This window comes from Lipophrys pholis (genome assembly GCF_963383615.2).
Source record: "Lipophrys pholis genome assembly, chromosome: 7".
In the NCBI taxonomy this organism is placed as follows: Eukaryota; Metazoa; Chordata; class Actinopteri; order Blenniiformes; family Blenniidae; genus Lipophrys; species Lipophrys pholis.
In genome coordinates this window covers 22,831,423-22,849,713 of record NC_137638.1, presented here as the reverse complement: position 1 = coordinate 22,849,713, position 18,291 = coordinate 22,831,423, and the positions used below count along the sequence as shown (strand labels likewise).

General features: G+C 39.9%; 3 protein-coding genes across 5 annotated transcripts; 1 reads left to right on the top strand and 2 right to left on the bottom strand.

The window, feature by feature from the left end:
• Nucleotides 1–2,613: 2,613 nt before the first annotated feature.
• On the top strand, nucleotides 2,614–9,887 carry LOC308112531 (E3 ubiquitin-protein ligase NEURL3-like). Of its 3 annotated transcripts, none has more exons than XM_080468119.1 (5): nucleotides 2,625–2,912; nucleotides 7,716–7,899; nucleotides 8,546–9,058; nucleotides 9,152–9,313; nucleotides 9,441–9,887. In XM_080468119.1, the coding sequence occupies exons 2-5, from the start codon at nucleotides 7,869–7,871 to the stop codon at nucleotides 9,590–9,592; spliced, it is 858 nt and encodes a 285-aa protein (XP_080324245.1). In that variant the 5' UTR covers nucleotides 2,625–2,912; nucleotides 7,716–7,868; the 3' UTR covers nucleotides 9,593–9,887. The 3 variants fall into 3 exon arrangements, with proteins under 3 accessions (XP_080324246.1, XP_080324245.1, XP_080324244.1); XM_080468118.1 differs by having other exon boundaries at nucleotides 2,630–2,912; nucleotides 7,756–7,899; XM_080468120.1 differs by lacking the exon at nucleotides 7,716–7,899 and having other exon boundaries at nucleotides 2,614–2,912.
• On the bottom strand, nucleotides 2,628–4,700 carry nkx6.3 (NK6 homeobox 3; the record flags this gene model as incomplete). Its single annotated transcript, XM_080468121.1, has 3 exons — nucleotides 2,628–2,858; nucleotides 3,668–3,837; nucleotides 4,286–4,700. 3 exons carry the CDS (start codon nucleotides 4,698–4,700, stop codon nucleotides 2,628–2,630), a joined length of 816 nt encoding a protein of 271 aa, XP_080324247.1.
• A 6,228-nt stretch (nucleotides 9,888–16,115) lies between the features above and the next one.
• LOC308112544 (E3 ubiquitin-protein ligase NEURL3-like) lies at nucleotides 16,116–18,064 on the bottom strand. Its single transcript, XM_080468140.1, has 4 exons — nucleotides 17,900–18,064; nucleotides 17,062–17,574; nucleotides 16,807–16,968; nucleotides 16,116–16,679 (listed from the first exon to the last, which is right to left on the bottom strand). The coding sequence occupies exons 1-4, from the start codon at nucleotides 17,928–17,930 to the stop codon at nucleotides 16,465–16,467; spliced, it is 921 nt and encodes a 306-aa protein (XP_080324266.1). The 5' UTR covers nucleotides 17,931–18,064; the 3' UTR covers nucleotides 16,116–16,464.
• Between the last annotated feature and the right edge of the window lie 227 nt (nucleotides 18,065–18,291).

The window sequence follows — 18,291 nt, the reverse complement described above, 5'->3', positions numbered from 1 at the left end:
GATGATTCTCCGCAGATAAAACATTTAGGTCATAAAGTATTTTTTTTTCTCCACACGTAGCTGTCTGGCTGATCAGTTTCTATGATATTCAGCTTCAGAGGAAACTTTTATTTCGATATCAAGTAAAAATTATGCTCTGCGGGCACTGAAGTCGACTACATAATAATAAAAAAAATAAAAATACCCTATAGGTTTTCATGATCTATAGGAGGAGCTGAATTTCAGCACAGAAACAATGGTTTACCCTCATGAACTTCAACTGACATGATCTCTAGTCTTTATCGAACCGAGTTTGGATTTCTACGATTTAAGTTTGTTGTCTTGCTTCACAATCTAATACTTTAACGCCAGAGCAGTGATATCAATTTTTTAATATGCAGGTTTTAAGTTTGATGTTTTCTTGTGGCAACCCCCCCCCCCCCGTGAATTTAACATGTTTATAACTAAATGTAATTAGATTTTTTACTATTTTGTTCAGCCTGCACAGCTTGATGGATGGCACAGTACACTCCCTGTATTGATACCAAAATGCTTTTTAATGCATGGATTCACAGATAATTCACATTTGTTTGGACTCTTTGTACAGTGTAACCTCTTTTTAACCCGACACTGAGATGCAGGCGTTCGTGTAGATTGATTGAAAATGCCAGTAATAAAGTTGTAGCATTATTAGGATGTCGTCGCCGGAGTGAAGTTGGTCGTTTTATCTTTTGCATTGATTCTGGTGAAAAAAACACTACATCATTGCGATGTTTCACTTTTGTAAATAAAATATTACAATCAAACGTATGTCAGAGTCTTATTTACTGCAGGGATTAACTGCAGTCAGCTGTTGCAGATTAACAGTTTGCAGTCTCCACCGTTTAGAGGAAATGCAGCCGGCTTTGATGAAACACTTGTTTACTCTCCTGTGATTCATTTATGACCCGAGGGCTGAAAAGCACGTGAGCTTCAGGAGGACACGTCGGTCACAAAGATTTCTTCTCCCCGAAACTGTTTCCATGAAATGAAAGTTGATTATGAAATGCACCAATACATTCAATCTCTTCTTCTTCTTAATATAATGTGAATTAGGAGTTCAGCCATAGAGAGAGCAGAAGAGAAATTCCTACTGTAACATTAGATAAAATAAGTCAGGCCCCTGAAACTGGAATTGGCTGCCTATTTAGGGCTTTTTGTTCAAATTGAAAATCTCCAACCAGTCAAAAGCGCGCAGGATTTTACACTGGTTTTCGTTTTCATTGCCATTTGACGTCTGAGGTGAGTCAATAGTCTGTTGATTCAGTTGTTGAAAAATGTCCCGATAGTAGGGAGATGGAAGGACATAGAAACTTAGATTTGTGGGACTTGGCAGCTGTTAATTGTTTGCATTTTACCAGCTCCTGCATGGACTTGAGAAGGATTTAGATAATGATGGGAGGGGTAACTCCGGCACGCTGCAGCCGATCTGAGCAGGTTTTCTGAACACGGCTGTCAGGCCTGCTGTCGGCTAATGAACCACGGCGGGCCTAAACTCACTCAGCCTGAATGGTGATCGAGCTGCTTTATTGGTATTGATTTTATGTTGAAGTGGGTTGCAAGGGTCATTGTCTTCAATTAAGCCGTACCACAGGAGTAAATCACATAAGATTTGACCTCTGACCTCTTAAGCTTTTGTACCTCTTGGTTGATTTCACTTTTACCGTCACTACGTGGGCTGATCGTTGGTAGACCTTAACCCACTGCTGCCAATAAATATATATGTACTTTAGATTGTTCAATTAAATACAAACTAGACAAACACAGTTTGATAAATAATTCCCAATAATTTATTGTGCATGAGTTCAGGTGCTTCTCTCACTGCATGTTTGCTGCATATTTTATAAACAAGACAATGAGAAATAAAACATCTGACTTGTGTTTGAGCAAAGTGAGCTTCAGTTGGAGCCGTGATAAAAGAATTACAACAAAATGAAAGTGGATGTGAACAGAAGGCTTCCCTAGAAATATTATGTCCCCTTTAGTTGCTTTCTCCCAAAAAATATTGCAAATAAAAATGTGATTCTGCTAGTTGAACGGGTGGTTTTTCACATTGTGACAGCCTGCAAGTTAACTATAAACATTACATGAGAAGCCATAACAGCAATGTGAAACTATGATGTAGTCGTGTATTCTCTAGACATACTTTCTGAATCTTACTCAAAGCATGTATTGGCTTGTGTCACGAAGGCTACAATTATTTTAATGATGCACAAAGAAAACCCAACATGAAACAACAGTTCAAAATGTGAGCTTAGGGGAATTACTTTCGGTTTCGCTTTCCATTTATTAGTATGTCCCACAGCATCATGCAGATTTTTTTCTATTTCTGTCAGTGTGTCATATTTTTTTTTTTTACAAAATTATTTGTATATTTGTGAATATAATTCCTTCACACAGCTGAGTAACAGACCAGGGAGTTTTATTTCCAGTAGCTTATAAAAGTTTTTGTTTTCTTAATTGTGTGTTGGATCTCTCGTGATCATGCTATTCAATAACTAAACCTTTGGAATTAAAATGTTCATATTCATACAAGCATGCGGGTCTGCAGAGAAGCGCGTGGATGTAGGCATGTGTGTGTGTGCGTGTGCGCGCGCGCGCCAGGTGCGTCAGACGTGGTGCGGCCCGAGGCGCAGCACGGAGAAAGCCCTGCGGTGTTTGCGCAGCAGCAGCCGGATCTTGTCGTCGTCGGAGTCCGGGTCCAGCGGCTTGTTGTACTCCTCGTCCTCCACCTCGTTCTCCGAGGCCTCCCCGCTCTGCCCCGCGTGGCTGGCCTGCGTGGAGCTGGGCTCCGACGCGCTCTTTTTCCTCCACTTGGTGCGTCGGTTCTGAAACCACACCTGAAGCACAACAAGGGGCCCGCTGATATTTCTCTCCGTGATTGTCGATGCAAGGTAAAAAAATTTAATAAAAAATGCATCACATGAAACCAGGAGAGGTTCAGGATGAGGTGAATGTGTTTTGTCATCAGATGAATTTACCTTCCTCTTAAGTCACAAAGGACAGACATGCCAGCTTCCCTAAAAAACGGCTTTAAAAATACAACACGCTTGTAGATTTTTCTGCTTCAGTCCTGATCAAATAACGAATAATTTCCAGGATTTAAATTTTCACCACATAAGAAATGTGTTCAGAAACTGAAACTACATTTTTCAATCTGAAAGCCATTATAAAATGGCATTATGCATTCTGGGTTTGATTTTTGAGATAATACATTTCATAATTTTTACCACTAAAATCTATCTTTTCCTCATTATACGCACAAGCATGAAATGCTTGTCATAATAAAAAACAAAACAAAACAAAAAAAACAGAGAACATACCACAAACTACTATTTGAACTTTCCAACTGAAATCATATTAAAGTGATTTCAGATCTGGAACACAATTTACTTTAAAATATAAAGTGAAGGTTCAAAACAGAGGATAATATTACTAATATATTGGCATCATGTCATCAAACTGGCACTTAAAGGGTTAAAATCTTGATACTCTATCAAATAAAAAAGATGTGGCAGAGTTAAACAGTTTTATTGTGCTGCACCTATAATGGTGTATGTGCATGTTTTAGAAAAATGCAATAAATCAATCAAGTAACTGTGTATTCATAATCCGAATTATAATTTCACGAGAGCACGTTCATCTTCACCTTGACTTGTGACTCGGTCATTCCCAGAGAGTAAGCCAGTCTCGCCCGCTCAGGCCCGGCCAGATACTTGGTCTGTTCAAAAGTTTTCTCCAGAGCAAATATCTGATGGCCACTGAATGTCGGTCGGGTGTGTTTCTTCCTGTTGGACATCTCCCCGAGATGACCGCTGCCTGGAAACGTCAGAAAAGCAAACAAGTTAAAAAGCACTATAATATCACTCTGCAAATAAAAACCCTAAATTACTTTCATGTGGAGATAACCATATGAGCTGAACGAGCATGGATAACAGTGTTGGGAGGAATAAATATTAAGTTCCTTCATTAACAAATGGCTATTTTTCATCAGGCAAGAAGGCTATGTGAAATGAAATGAAAGTAACATAAACATCTACTTGTACATCCTGGAAAATTGTTCAGCTGACATGTTGAAAGCATGTTTCAGAGCAATAAATGAGAAAATTCAGAATTCTTCTCAATTGAAGCCTGCGATGATGCCCTGGCTATGTTTTAGCTCTTAACCTTTTGGTTTTGCATCTCTGACTGCTCACAGACAGACACAGAGAGGGTTCCTGGGTGTCTGAGCTGGATACTGAGCCCGGGCTGCTGTATTCAGACTCACTGTTGCTGCACTGCTGCCTCCCTCCTCTCCAGTCACAGCCGCTCTCTGCCCAGCAGCTCACGCTGCGAGCCTTCATGGCGCACTCAGCGCCGGGCTTGGCGAAGCCGCTCAGGGACGAGTTGTAGTCTCGGTTGTAGTACATCGATGTGCTGGTGACCGAGGGGCCGAAGCCCCCCATGGTGGAATATCCGGACAGCAGGGTGGTGGTGCCCGTCGAGCCCACGCCGACCATGGAGCGGCTCAGGATGTCGCTGATGCCGTGCGGCGTCCCCGGCTGCAGCTGGCTGTTCAGGCCCGGGTTGAGCTTGTAGAAAGAGTTGGGCATGGAGTACTGGCACACCGGTGCCTTGAGGTCTGACGGAAACTGGTTGATGCTGTTGTTGAACAGGAAAGACCCCTGGATGTTGGGATCCATGGAAAGTACTGTAAGTCTGCCTCCAGGTACCAGGAACACATCCAGTAAGATCCAAGCAGGAGAAGACCAGCAGTGGGCCGGAGGGAGGAGTTCTCTCACCCCCAACAATATCTGGATTGGAGAGCTCACCTTTCCTCCCCAAATTTGCAGGAAATTCAAAGCACTAATGGCAATTTGCACAAAGTTCTTGACGTTGGTACCGCATCAGAAACAATGCAGCCGTAGGTTAAAACTCACTCTCGCCATTCGCCCTTTCTCATCCACACCTGGCCGGGTGTTAGCTCCATGTCTGAAGTCTTCGACGAGAACCTCTGGACACAGATTTCTGTCTCCCCCTGAAGACGTATGCCTCCCGCCGGCTCTCGGCTCAGAAATCATAAATAAGCAGTATGTGGAAGTGGAGTGGCACCTTGATAAAGATGGGCCGCATTAGAATGCAGCCTGGGATTGGCCCGGGTCTCACAGCTTTAATGCCTTGCTATTGGCCCGGCGGCCAGAGCCGAGCCTTTTATTGGACGGCAGCAGATTGATGGAGTTTTGAACAGGTGGAGTGGGAACAAGTGGATTTTTTGATGACCTGCCATGTCTGACCAAGTGAGGTGCAGCTGGTGTACACGGTGGAGGAGAAGAGATGAGACGCTCGGCTGCCTGTTTAAACACCACAGATATTCAGCATTGAAACAAACAATAGTCGTTTTGCCGCGTGCAATGCAACGAAACAAAATCTTAACGTGGATGCCCGTTTAAACTCAACTAATCAGTTTCACGTCATTGGTAAATGGCTTTTAAGTCATTACATGTGACACAATGATTTATGCTTACTCAGCATGTTGAGGAATAAATTCAGATCAGGAAAATAAGTCATTTAGGTTTTAAACATGAATTCTGTCTTCAGTCATGTCAAGGACAATGTTCCTCGTGCGATTGTGATGTAGAGAGATGCACTGTCCTTGCTCTATCCTTCAGTTTATTTCTCCTCCAGGTATTCCAGTTTTTGAAAACGTGAGCTGATATTGTATCTGTGATTGTAAAAGCTTTATTGTACCATCTCAGAAGTAAACATGGCCGCTTCAGTGCATATCTAATAATCATAACAAGCTTTATTTACATTGCACTCCTTATACACACACAATGCAGGTCAAAGTGCGGCTACTTAAAATGATATGTAAATAAGTAATTTGTGATTCGTAATGGAGCATGTGGTCAAAGGATTTACAGTTATTGTCTCTCTTATCTGCTATACTTTATTGTGCAGCTGTTTCCGAAAACATTCCTTACATTTGTGGCTGAGTTTCCGTCAGTTCTCTTCAAATGGGAATTGGTTTTGTCATCTGCTGCAGCAGATTTCTAACGTCAGTGTAACATTTCCTGTCATGCCATACACTTGATATTGTGATTTTTAAAGATAAGCATTGAGACTTTCAAACAGAGGTTGTTCTATCTCTTATAACTTTACCTCCGATAATCTCAAGCAAAACTCTTGTAGTAAAAAACTTAATTATCAGGATAGAGATTAAACACATTCATGAGGTAAATACTACAGGATACTCTGTATTTAATTCTTGTATGAAGCGATTAACCTCAATACCTGCTTTGAAAGGCAACCCGACATGTTCAAACATGTACTGAGCTCACTGGTTGCCCGGATGTGCTGTAATCCTCCAGGACGGCAGAAGAGTGGGATTTTTTGTAATCGTTGCTCATTTCAGGATAAAGACCAGTACATTTCCAGGAATGATGATCTCACTGTGGCCTCCTCAGTAAGGCCTCCTCCTGTCACATGATCATATAAAGCAGATGGTTTTCTATTCTGAAGTGTCCTGTAGAGGGCGACAGAGAGACTGACGGATCTTCCTCCACCAACCAGTCACACATATGAGCACATCTACATGCTTTCGTTACTCCGCTGAGGGGACTTCCTATAAGATCACCGGTTTATTCGAAGGAATGATATCCCATGTCTTGGTGGAAATTTACAGCTTGGTAATCAGGATTGTCTGTCATGTGATGTGTGTTTTACAGAAAGGAAGTGAGTTTATAATGCATATAAAATGGAAAGTATGTATGAAAGTATGAGGATCGTTTTTGGGGCTCTACAAAGAAAAATATTAATATTGAGATCCTGCAGACAGATTGTTGTGTTTATATCAAATGTCTTCACAGTCCAGTAGACAAAATAAATATTAGTCATTGTTTATTTTCTCTCAAATGGAACAAAATAATAATATTTGAGAAATGAGAAGAAAGAAAAATTGTACATTTACATGTTGTTTCCTTAGAAGTCTCATCCTAACTTTTGAAAAGCTCGACTTTATCAAGCTGCATGTACAAAATCACAAAATATTTTTCATTTTAATAATTTACGGATGCTGTTTTGCCACGTATTTCAAAACTGGAACATATGTTTTTGTATGTATTTAGATAATTATATAAAAAAAAATTGGAACATCATAAAAAAAAAAATCCTGGCTTATATGCTAGAATTATACAGAATAAAACTAAAAAGTTCAGAAATTGTTGCATCTATGTGTAATAAATCTAAAATAGACCAACATTTCTCAACTGAATTGTGAAAGAATTAAAGTGTGTGTGTGTGTGTGTGTGTGTGTGTGTGTGCGTGCGTGCGTGCGTGCGTGCGTGCGTTATTGTCCACTTTATTAAGAACCTTAAATATAATTTGCTTGTCTCTTATAGAGTTTACAAGAATCCGAAAATTGACTATCAAATGTCTCATTTGCAGAAAGAGAGACTGATTAGCACTGGCCAGTTGTAAACAAATGCTGCTTGTCAGCTTTTGTCTTTCAAAATGAAAAACAAAGATAGGTGGTGAGAAATAAAGAAACTGCTTGAGAGCAATTGTCAGATAACTCATTCATTATTGCTTCCGAGAAGGCCGTCCCTTTACATCCCACGAATACCTTGGATAAACCTGAACGTGACTTTGTTCTCCACTTTGGGGAAATTTCCAACGTTTGGTTCCTCCCTCTGTCCCTCCCTCTTTCCTTTTCCATGCAGTGGTTTCTTGTTTGTAAACCACATGCACCATGTGCGTTAGATCCCGCCCCCTGTGTTCAAAATGAGGCCACACTCCCTGGTTTGTGACAGTCACTGACACGCTGAGCCGAGCTCACTCAAGACTCAAAGACAACTAATGACTGCATCTTCAAGATGAAGAAGCAGGACAGCTATGAGTACGATGGTAAGAGATTCATTCTTGGTTTTGACAGAAATTGACATGAATGTTATAATCCTGCTTTACATATGGGTGTTGTAATTCCAGGATGTAAGTCCTTCTTTCTGTTGGTCCTAAATGGTGATGAGGTTGAATTTGGTTTAGAAAGTAGTATGAATGAGCAAACGCCTTTGAAGTGCAGTGAAATTGGCAATTAGAAATAAATTGTGGAAAACAACAGTGAGTAAGTGACTTTAAACACGTCGACTGAAAGTACGGCCGGTAGGTGCGTGTGAGTCAAATGTGTAAGATGAACCTAACAGATGTGACAGTGAGCTGTAATTCACTGTGATTCATCCTTTGGCAAACAAAACACTTACACACATTTCTCAATTTCATCATATTTGCTGTAAGACAGTTTATTACTTTGAATATTCTACTTGTTGAGAATTTTCTCAAAATTGTATTAATGGAAAACACAATATTCATGCATAATGTCTTGAATAAAGACTTAATAGTGGAAGCAAAAATATGAGGAATATTCATACCATGAAGACCAAGATGCTGCACACAGCTTGTTGTTGTTGTCATTTGACGTCACAATGTTTATCTGTTAATGAAAGAATGTACTGAGATAAATCAGGAATCATAACTGAGTTTTGTTCCGTTGCAGATGGAACATCAAAGGCATCACACAGGTGTAGCTGGCGCTGCCTCGGTCCTCTCACCTTCCACACTCAGGCTGTGGGAGACACGGTCTGCCTGAGCCATGGCCACCGGCGAGCAGAGAGAAACAAAGACACCTTCAGGAACGGCCTGGTGTTCAGCAGCCGCCCGCTGAAGCTTCAGGAGAGGCTTCGTGTGAGACTGGAGAAGAATTCCTTTAAATGGGAGGGATCTCTGCGTGTGGGCTTCACTAACGTGTCGCCCTCAGGAAGACCTCTGCCTCTGCCCAGTATGGCCATCCCTAACCTGACCGACACCCCCGGCCACTGGGCTGCTGCTTTGCCTGAGTCCTTCTGTCAAGCAGGTTCAGAGCTGGAGTTCTGGGTTTCTGCTGGTGGCAGCATCTATACCTCAGGAAACAATGGCTCAAGGGTAAAGCTCCTAACAGGGGTGGACCTCAGCCACCCACTGTGGGCCATGATCGACATCTATGGACAGGCCCACTCCATTTCCCTCCTGGGTAAGTTCACTTTAAATGTCACATGTACCGATTGTGCTGAAAACTGTTGTCACACCATGAAATGATTTAATGTCTCGTTGGCTCTTTCTGCAGGCTCAGAGAAACAAGGACTGGTTTGCAGAAGATCCTGTCCTGCACCTGAACCCCTCCTCTCACCTGACTGTGACAATCAACTCAGGTTGCTTCCGGATGTTTCACCCCTGGTGGGAGACGGTGATGAAGACACAGTCCTCCGAGACATGGAAACCTCTGAAGGTAGGATGGAGTCCCTCCAGCTGATACTGTCCAGTTTGAGCTGAGCACATTACCAGAGAGGAGGATGTAATCAGTGACTCAGTCCATTGTCAGTCTTCTAATTGTGATTCCTGTCTTCTGTCCACAGAGAACCGCTGTGTGGTGTGCATGATGAAGGAGGCCAGAGTCACTCTGCCTTGTGGTCACCGCTGTTTGTGTTCGCACTGCTGCTCCATGGTGACCCAGCGGTTTGGTACCTGCCCGCTGTGCCGACACCAGATCAGTGCATACTGTCTCTGACAGGAGATCAACCAGGAAACTTTTTTTATGTGTTTTTTACTTCCTTTACTATGTGAATGTTGTACAGCCTGTGAAAGATAAAACTCTGAGATGTTGGCATGAAGATAATGTGAATGAAGAGCGAAGTCAATTTCTCACATGTAATTATGTAAAACTGCACTATGTATAAAACATTTTTACAAACTATTGTGTAAAATTTCTGTATATATTAAATATTACATTGATTTTTGTGAAGTTTTGAAATTTGCCCATGTTGTTTGTGTCGAAAAAATAAAATGCTCCCGTCTTTCAAAGTAATCTGGATTCTGCTCTTCTCTTAACTGAATTCATAATAAAATCATCACACATTTCAATAGTGTGGCCAAAATAAAGGAAAATATAAAAGTCACACGTTCAGAATAAATGGACTTCATTTAAGATATTTTTTTTAACTTTACCACTTAACACGGGACCTTCTATTAAGGCATGTGTGACGTTTTATGTTGCTTTAAACTGCTTTTTTAATGAACGTCTTTTCTGTTTATTTGCATGTTGTGTATCACGTGTGAACGTTTCACAATCAGCTAGTTTCGGTTTGATTCAATGTCCTTATCAAAATCAAAATGAAAGTTGGCATCAATACATTATGAATGATTCACACTCTCAACATTGACCTTTGTAGATTGTTTTGTAGATGAGGGCTTATCAGATGGAAATTACATTAATTTGAAAGCTGAGTAATTTGTTTTAGATTTTATTCTGCAAATGAAAAAGCAAAAAAAAAAACCCCACATTAGTAATGCACATACCTGCTGCAGCCACTTTACAGAAATGTACACAATTTACTAAAAACAACATATTCTGGTCAGGTCAGGAAAGTTGACTTTCATTTAGGTTTTATTCATCACCCAGTCTAAGACGATGTAATAAATCACTTTATAATAACATAAATAGTCGGAAATGACAGCAAATTACACATTAAAACTCGGGTGATAGCGGAGAAGCAAAACTCAGCTTTCAGTGTTGTGCTGTGTCTTCTACTCTCAGGAAAATGTTCTATCCCAAGGAAAATAAAATCCAAACAGCAGGTATTGTTTTAGATAGAAGTTTTCATACGACAGGTGGACGGAGCCAGAAGTACTACAGATCAGATCCAAGGCTTTTAGCTGAAGATTCATGCTGGACGGCACAGAGAAAAAAAAGACTTTATTTCTTTTTATAACATTATATTTTAATGTGTTTTCCTTCGTAGCTACTTTGATTCGTATTTCATTTTTATACATGGTATTTATTCTCAGTGTGACGTTTTCTCTGGATCCTAATATTGGTCTCGTTTGTCCCCAGTTATATCAACATTTCATCCTAATATTTCCTGCATTTTAAATGACATTTCATTTGACTTTCCAACACGAGTTTAACCTTATTTTTGTCGATTTGATATTTTACTGGGTTCAGTTAGAAGGTATTTTTTAAGGTATTTCTAATCCACTACTCCTCATCTTAATGTTTCTAAGCACTCTTGGTTAAACCTTCAAATGGCCTTTTTTTTTTTTTTTTTGTCTTGTATTTTCTGTTTCATTCGGTCTTGATATTGCTGCATGAATCTTCCTGTGAAGCACTTTGAATCGTTAATTTATTCTTTCCTTGTGTTAAATTTCTGTGGTTTGTATCTCTTCGTCTGGTCAGCTTATGATCCCAGCTGGGGATCTGATGACTGGCTGTGCTTACATGTTGATGGCTTGGACCATAGGTGTCCATCCCGCGGGTGCTCCGGGGCTCGAGCAATCACTAAAAAGGTTGCGCCCCCAAAGGGGATAGCCGATCTTGGAAAACAAATTCTGACAGAAGGCAATTCACAGTGCTTCACCAAGAAATAAAAGACAGGAATACGTTAAAAAAGGGACAAAAAAAGGCCCAAGTCATTTTCTCTGCTTTGGCAACTTCAGTCTCACCGGTGCTGAATTTTATTTCCACAGCAGCAACACGGCAACAGCAGTCTCATGCATCTCGGTCCAAGCCACTACAAAAGAACTACTGCTTACCACTGCTGTAAAACAAATGACTGTCATGCTATTCCTGCTCAACAGAATATATATTCACTAGTATTTTCACGAGTATTAAGAGCTTACAAATGAAATGTGACTTTCTTTACAAAATAAGATTTCCTACTTCTTCATGGTCAGACATGTTATAGAACTAGTATAAAACAGATGCATCAACAGCAAAACAGGTTTTGTTCTCAGAGGATCATCAACTATTGCATAGCATGTTTCATCTTCATCCTTTTGAGATTCAGGGAATTTGTTTTTTGGATACCGGTGTGAAGATACTGAGTATTTCCATACAGTATATAACAAGGATAAAGTTGTGTTGCTTTCATTGAAAAGCATTAAAAAAACAGACCTCTACTGTAATTATTTTTTTATTTTTTTTATTTTTTTCTTTTTTTCTTTTTTTTTTTGCCCTTGTCCTGTTCGGCAGCTTGGGCCAACAATATGATGTGATTGAGAGCCTTCGGAGTCAGAACAGTTTTTGGTCTTGCAACAGGGAGAGACCTGGAGTCTCTCCCTGTTGCCTTCTCCGTCAGAAGCTGGCATGGCTGCCGTACACGACCGGGGGGGAACGCACAAAGAGAGAGAGAAGAGAAGAGAGAGAAGAAAGTCGAGGGGGGAGGGGGGAGGGGGGTGGGGGGAAGGGGATAACATACAATGTCCTTGTTGTGCTACATATATTATTTGCAATAATCACACTCATCCAAATACTTTCCAACTGTTATTAGATTGAACCAGCCTGAGCAGCTCTATCTAGACAGTAAGATGGTTTCCTAGATTTAACCAGCCTGAGCAGCTCTATCTAGACAGTAACGTGAAGCAGGAACATGAAATAACAAAGTACGGTAATTATTAAATAGTGATGTGGGTTAACAGGAAAGCCAGTGTGGCTCTTAATTATGTTCTGCAGTCAATGTCAGTAATACTTTTCAATGTAGAGTTTACTCAGTTGTAAATGTCAAATCTTTTTCAATGCAAAGTTTTGTTTTGCATGAAATGATTATGCAAACTTTATTACATGCATTAAAACGTGTCCGTTATTCTCATTTGAACCGAATTACCTCCTTTAACGTATCTTTGAAATGTTCATTTTATTTTAGCAATCATACGACTTTAAAACAATTTTGCAAATGGACTGTAATGGATTGCGGTCATTTGGTGGTGCTTTTCCTTTCAAAGTCCAAAATATTTTTATTCAGCCTATCCTGGGGTTGTTTTTCAAATGTATAACGTTTGGTTTCATTTTTACCGCTATCAATTTTTTTACAGGTGTAATTTTGCATCAAAATGAAAGTCAACACTTCAACGGTGTTGATGTTGTTTTGTCTCAAGGTTAAGAGTGAATTTAGTGCAGCATGTGGTCTGTCAGTCATGCAGATAAAACAGTTAAAGCCAAATCAAAGTCCAGTTCAAGCTTTTGCAAAGTGAATTTCTAAATATCTGTACTTTACATGCATGCTGTTGTAAATTCTTGCAAATTATGTCCACCTGGTATTTAAGATTTAGCCATTAATGTATGGCCTGAAGAGTCAATTAGATAAAAACATATGACAAGTCTGGTGAAATGTATAAAAGAAAATGTTTCGATAAGTGGCACTGTGCACTGTGGCCAAGAGGAAAGCACTTCAGAGGGTCATTAACGCCGCCCCAATAAGGCTCGTAGTATCCACAGAGACCACACACACCCGGGACACCGGGTGTTTGAGCTGCTGGCCTCATGGCAGGAGATTCAGGGCGCTGAAGCCTGGCACTAACAGACTCAGGGACAGTTTTTAATAATAACAAACTAAAACTAACCAATGCACACCAATAGAATCTGGTCCAACTGTTGGCCAACCGTATTCAAAATATTACATTTACTATTCTCTGCACTAACAGCTCAGTTTGTACTGAGTCACCTCACTAAAGACTTATTTTGTCCGAGCTTATCTTACCTGGCCTCTTGGACTGAAATTTATTTGGAGTTTTTGCAAAATAGGTATCATTTTTAAAATCACACTTTCAAGATTTGATTTAAATTAAAGAGTATCATACATCACCAGTGCCTGGAAAAAAGAATTAAAAAATTTTTTCAAGGTATAATGGGCATCAAAATGAAAGTGAATATTTCAGCAGTATAAATAATTGACAGGTGATGCATAATAGAGGCATTGAAGTTGTTTCAGACTTTTACCTTGAATGTCTAAATGAGTTTGTCACATTGAAGTGTCAGTAAACAACACGTTCGTCAAGTCATTCTTCAAGAATGGTCTTATACCGATCTCAGGTGACCATGACCAGGTGGACAGGTGACCTGTCCAACACCGGGGCAAACACCGGAGTATCACACACACATTCATGAGCAATTTAGAGTCACCAATTAATCACAAACACAAAAAATCTACTAAACCAGATCACAAATTGAGTATTACTTTTGTGCTTCCAAGTAGCACATGTGTTGTATTATAGGATATCTTTGGGCACTTTGAATTGCTCTGTGCCTGAATGGTGTTTTATGTATCCATTTGCTTTACCCGACCTTGTCTTTAAAGTCATTTTGACGTTGAATCTTGTCAAAAAAACCTATTCTCTATTTACATTTTGACTACCGAGGCATTTTCCTATTGTGAGCCTTGGTAGATGTTTATCATGTGACAGAATGTTCAAAGAGTTAGAAACCTGTTTTCCTGTTTGACAGCTTGTTTGCTTCCATGCAAAAGAAAGTCTATTCCTGACACAATGGTACAGGCACACAAAAGACACTCATCACATAGCTGTCTTTTTTTTTTTTTTTTCACATGACCTATTAGAATATTTGGCCTTTGACGACCAGGATTCAGTTCTCAGTTCTGAACCATATTAAATAATGAGAAAATGTTCGAAATCTATAAATGGATTCTGACCATACATGTGAAATACTCTGGTTTGTTTGGTTTTGGGGTGGTTATCCTGAGTTCATCCTTGGTTTGCTTTTAGATAGTTTGTCTTCTGTGTTGAGGATTTTCAATAAATCATTTGTGAATTCAAAACAACCTCCAGTCATTCACACTGCTGATGTGTTGACTTTCGTTTTGATGCACAATTGCCCCTAGAAAATGTGATAGTTGTAAACATCTAAAAATTAAACCAGCTGGTTGATGTACATTTTGATAACAACCTCATGATGTGCTAAACAAATAACCTTTGGGACTTCGATGAGAAAACCACCACTAATCCTGGTCATCGCACTTGATTTTCAAAATGGTCTCGACGGAGGTAGTTCAGTTAAAATGAGAAAATCAGACATATTTAAATGTATGCAATAAAGTTTATTTCAAAGACCATAATACATACTCATTCAATACAGAACTTTACATAAATAAAGATTTGACATTTACAACTGAGTAAACTCATACATTGAAAATTATTACTGACATTGACTGCAGTACATGATTAAGAGCCACACTGGCTTTACTGTTAACTCGCATCACTATTTAATAATTACAGTAGAGGTCTGTTTTTTTAATGCTTTTTGATAAAAGCAACACACATTTATCCATGTTATATGCTCTCTGAAAACGTCACACTGAGAATAAATACCATATATAAAAATGAAATACGAATCAAAGTAGCTACGAAGGAAAACACATTAAAATATAATGTTATCAAAAGAAATAAAGTCTTTTTTTGGGTTTTTTCTCTGTGCCGTCCAGCACGAATCTTCAGCTAAAAGCCATATGAAAACTTCTATCTAAAACAATACCTGCTGTTTGGATTTTCTTTTCTTTGGGATAGAACATTTTCCTGAGAGTAGAAGACACAGCACAACACTGAAAGCTGAGTTTTGCTTCTCCGCTATCACCCGAGTTTTAATGTGTAATTTGCTGTCATTTCCGACTATTTATGTTATTATAAAGTGATTTATTACATCGTCTTAGACTGGGTGATGAATAAAACCTAAATGAAAGTCAACTTTCCTGACCTGACCAGAATATTTTGTTTTTAGTAAATTGTGTACATTTCTGTAAAGTGGCTGCAGCAGGTATGTGCATTACTAATGTGGGGTTTTTTTTTTTTGCTTTTTCATTTGCAGAATAAAATCCAAAACAAATTACTCAGCTTTCAAATTAATGTAATTTCCATCTGATAAGCCCTCATCTACAAAACAAACTACAAAGGTCAATGTTGACAGTGTGAATCATTCATAATGTATTGATGCCAACTTTCATTTTGATTTTGATAAGGACATTGAATCAAACCGAAACTAGCTGATTGTGAAACGTTCACACGTGATACACAACATGCAAATAAACAGAAAAGACGTTCATTAAAAAAGCAGTTTAAAGCAACATAAAACGTCACACATGCCTTAATAGAAGGTCCCGTGTTAAGTGGTAAAGTTAAAAAAAATATCTTAAATGAAGTCCATTTATTCTGAACGTGTGACTTTTATATTTTCCTTTATTTTGGCCACACTATTGAAATGTGTGATGATTTTATTATGAATTCAGTTAAGAGAAGAGCAGAATCCAGATTACTTTGAAAGACGGGAGCATTTTATTTTTTCGACACAAACAACATGGGCAAATTTCAAAACTTCACAAAAATCAATGTAATATTTAATATATACAGAAATTTTACACAATAGTTTGTAAAAATGTTTTATACATAGTGCAGTTTTACATAATTACATGTGAGAAATTGACTTCGCTCTTCATTCACATTATCTTCATGCCAACATCTCAGAGTTTTATCTTTCACAGGCTGTACAACATTCACATAGTAAAGGAAGTAAAAAACACATAAAAAGTTTCCTGGTTGATCTCCTGTCAGAGACGGCGTGTCTGTGTGGAAATGACTACTGAACCTCCAGAACACATCAGGTCAGTGTGCTACAGTCATTTGGTGAGTTTGGTCTGGAGTCTTGGAGCTCAGACCAGCACAGAAACTCTCCTCATCTGCACTGATCTGGTGTCGGCACAGCGGGCAGGTACCAAACCGCTGGGTCACCATGGAGCAGCAGTGCGAACACAAACAGCGGTGACCACAAGGCAGAGTGACTCTGGCCTCCTTCATCATGCACACCACACAGCGGTTCTCTGTGGACAGAAGACAGGAATCACAATTAGAAGACTGACAATGGACTGAGTCACTGATTACATCCTCCTCTCTGGTAATGTGCTCAGCTCAAACTGGACAGTATCAGCTGGAGGGACTCCATCCTACCTTCAGAGGTTTCCATGTCTCGGAGGACTGTGTCTTCATCACCGTCTCCCACCAGGGGTGAAACATCCGGAAGCAACCTGAGTTGATTGTCACAGTCAGGTGAGAGGAGGGGTTCAGGTGCAGGACAGGATCTTCTGCAAACCAGTCCTTGTTTCTCTGAGCCTGCAGAAAGAGCCAACGAGACATTAAATCATTTCATGGTGTGACAACAGTTTTCAGCACAATCGGTACATGTGACATTTAAAGTGAACTTACCCAGGAGGGAAATGGAGTGGGCCTGTCCATAGATGTCGATCATGGCCCACAGTGGGTGGCTGAGGTCCACCCCTGTTAGGAGCTTCTCTGTCTCACTTCCGTTACATGTGACGTTTATACTCCCACTGGTGCAAACCCAGAACTCCAGCTCTGAACCTGCTTGACAGAAGTACTCAGGCAAAGCAGCAGCCCAGTGGCCGGGGGTGTCGGTCAGGTTAGGGATGGCCATACTGGGCAGAGGCAGAGGTCTTCCTGAGGGCGACACGTTAGTGAAGCCCACACGCAGAGATCCCTCCCATTTAAACGAATCCTTCTCCAGTCTCACACGAAGCCTCTCCTGAAGCTTCAGCGGGCGGCTGCTGAACACCAGGCCGTTCCTGAAGGTGTCTTTGTTTCTCTCTGCTCGCCGGTGGCCATGGCTCAGGCAGACCGTGTCTCCCACAGCCTGAGTGTGGAAGGTGAGAGGACCGAGGCAGCGCCAGCTACACCTGTGTGACGCCTTTGATGTTCCATCTGCAACGGAACAAAACTCAGTTATGATTCCTGATTTATCTCAGTACATTCTTTCATTAACAGATACAAGTACATAAAAGAAGGAGTACATAGAAGTCCATTCTTTCAGTGACAAATAATTGTCTCGGTGTGAAAACTAGTAACAACAGCAATGCACATATTTGTGTGAAAATACTACAAATCAAGTGAATTAAATAATAAATTAGTATTTTTATGTATTGTTTTTTAAGTTCTCATGACAAGTACGTAATTATCAAACAAATATCCAAAGTGTAACTATAACTTATTCATCCTATTATCAAAATCTATGGGAAAAAAATCTCACCAGAGTTTTCGTTGCTATTCTGTTTCACCATCTCGAAGATGCAGGCAGTAATTTCTGGTGAGTTGTGTTTGTAGATGAGCTCGGGCTTGCAGCTCCGTGCAATTGTGATGGAACACGAGTGTCACGTCCCTTTTTGTTGTGACGCTCAAAATTCTGGGCTGTCCCTAAGTCGCTGAGGTTGACGGGTTTATACAGAAAAAAATCCTCTGAAACAAAAAGGGGAGGAAACAAACACATAGTGATAACATTTTTCTTCTCCTGTTTACTGACATTCCTGTGTTCATATTCACTGAGCCGCACTACGTGCGACTTTATTTTACTTGATGTCCATCATTGCATGACTCTCCTTCCTAAATATTTTGAGAATCTTTTTGACAGTAAACACCAGTTGA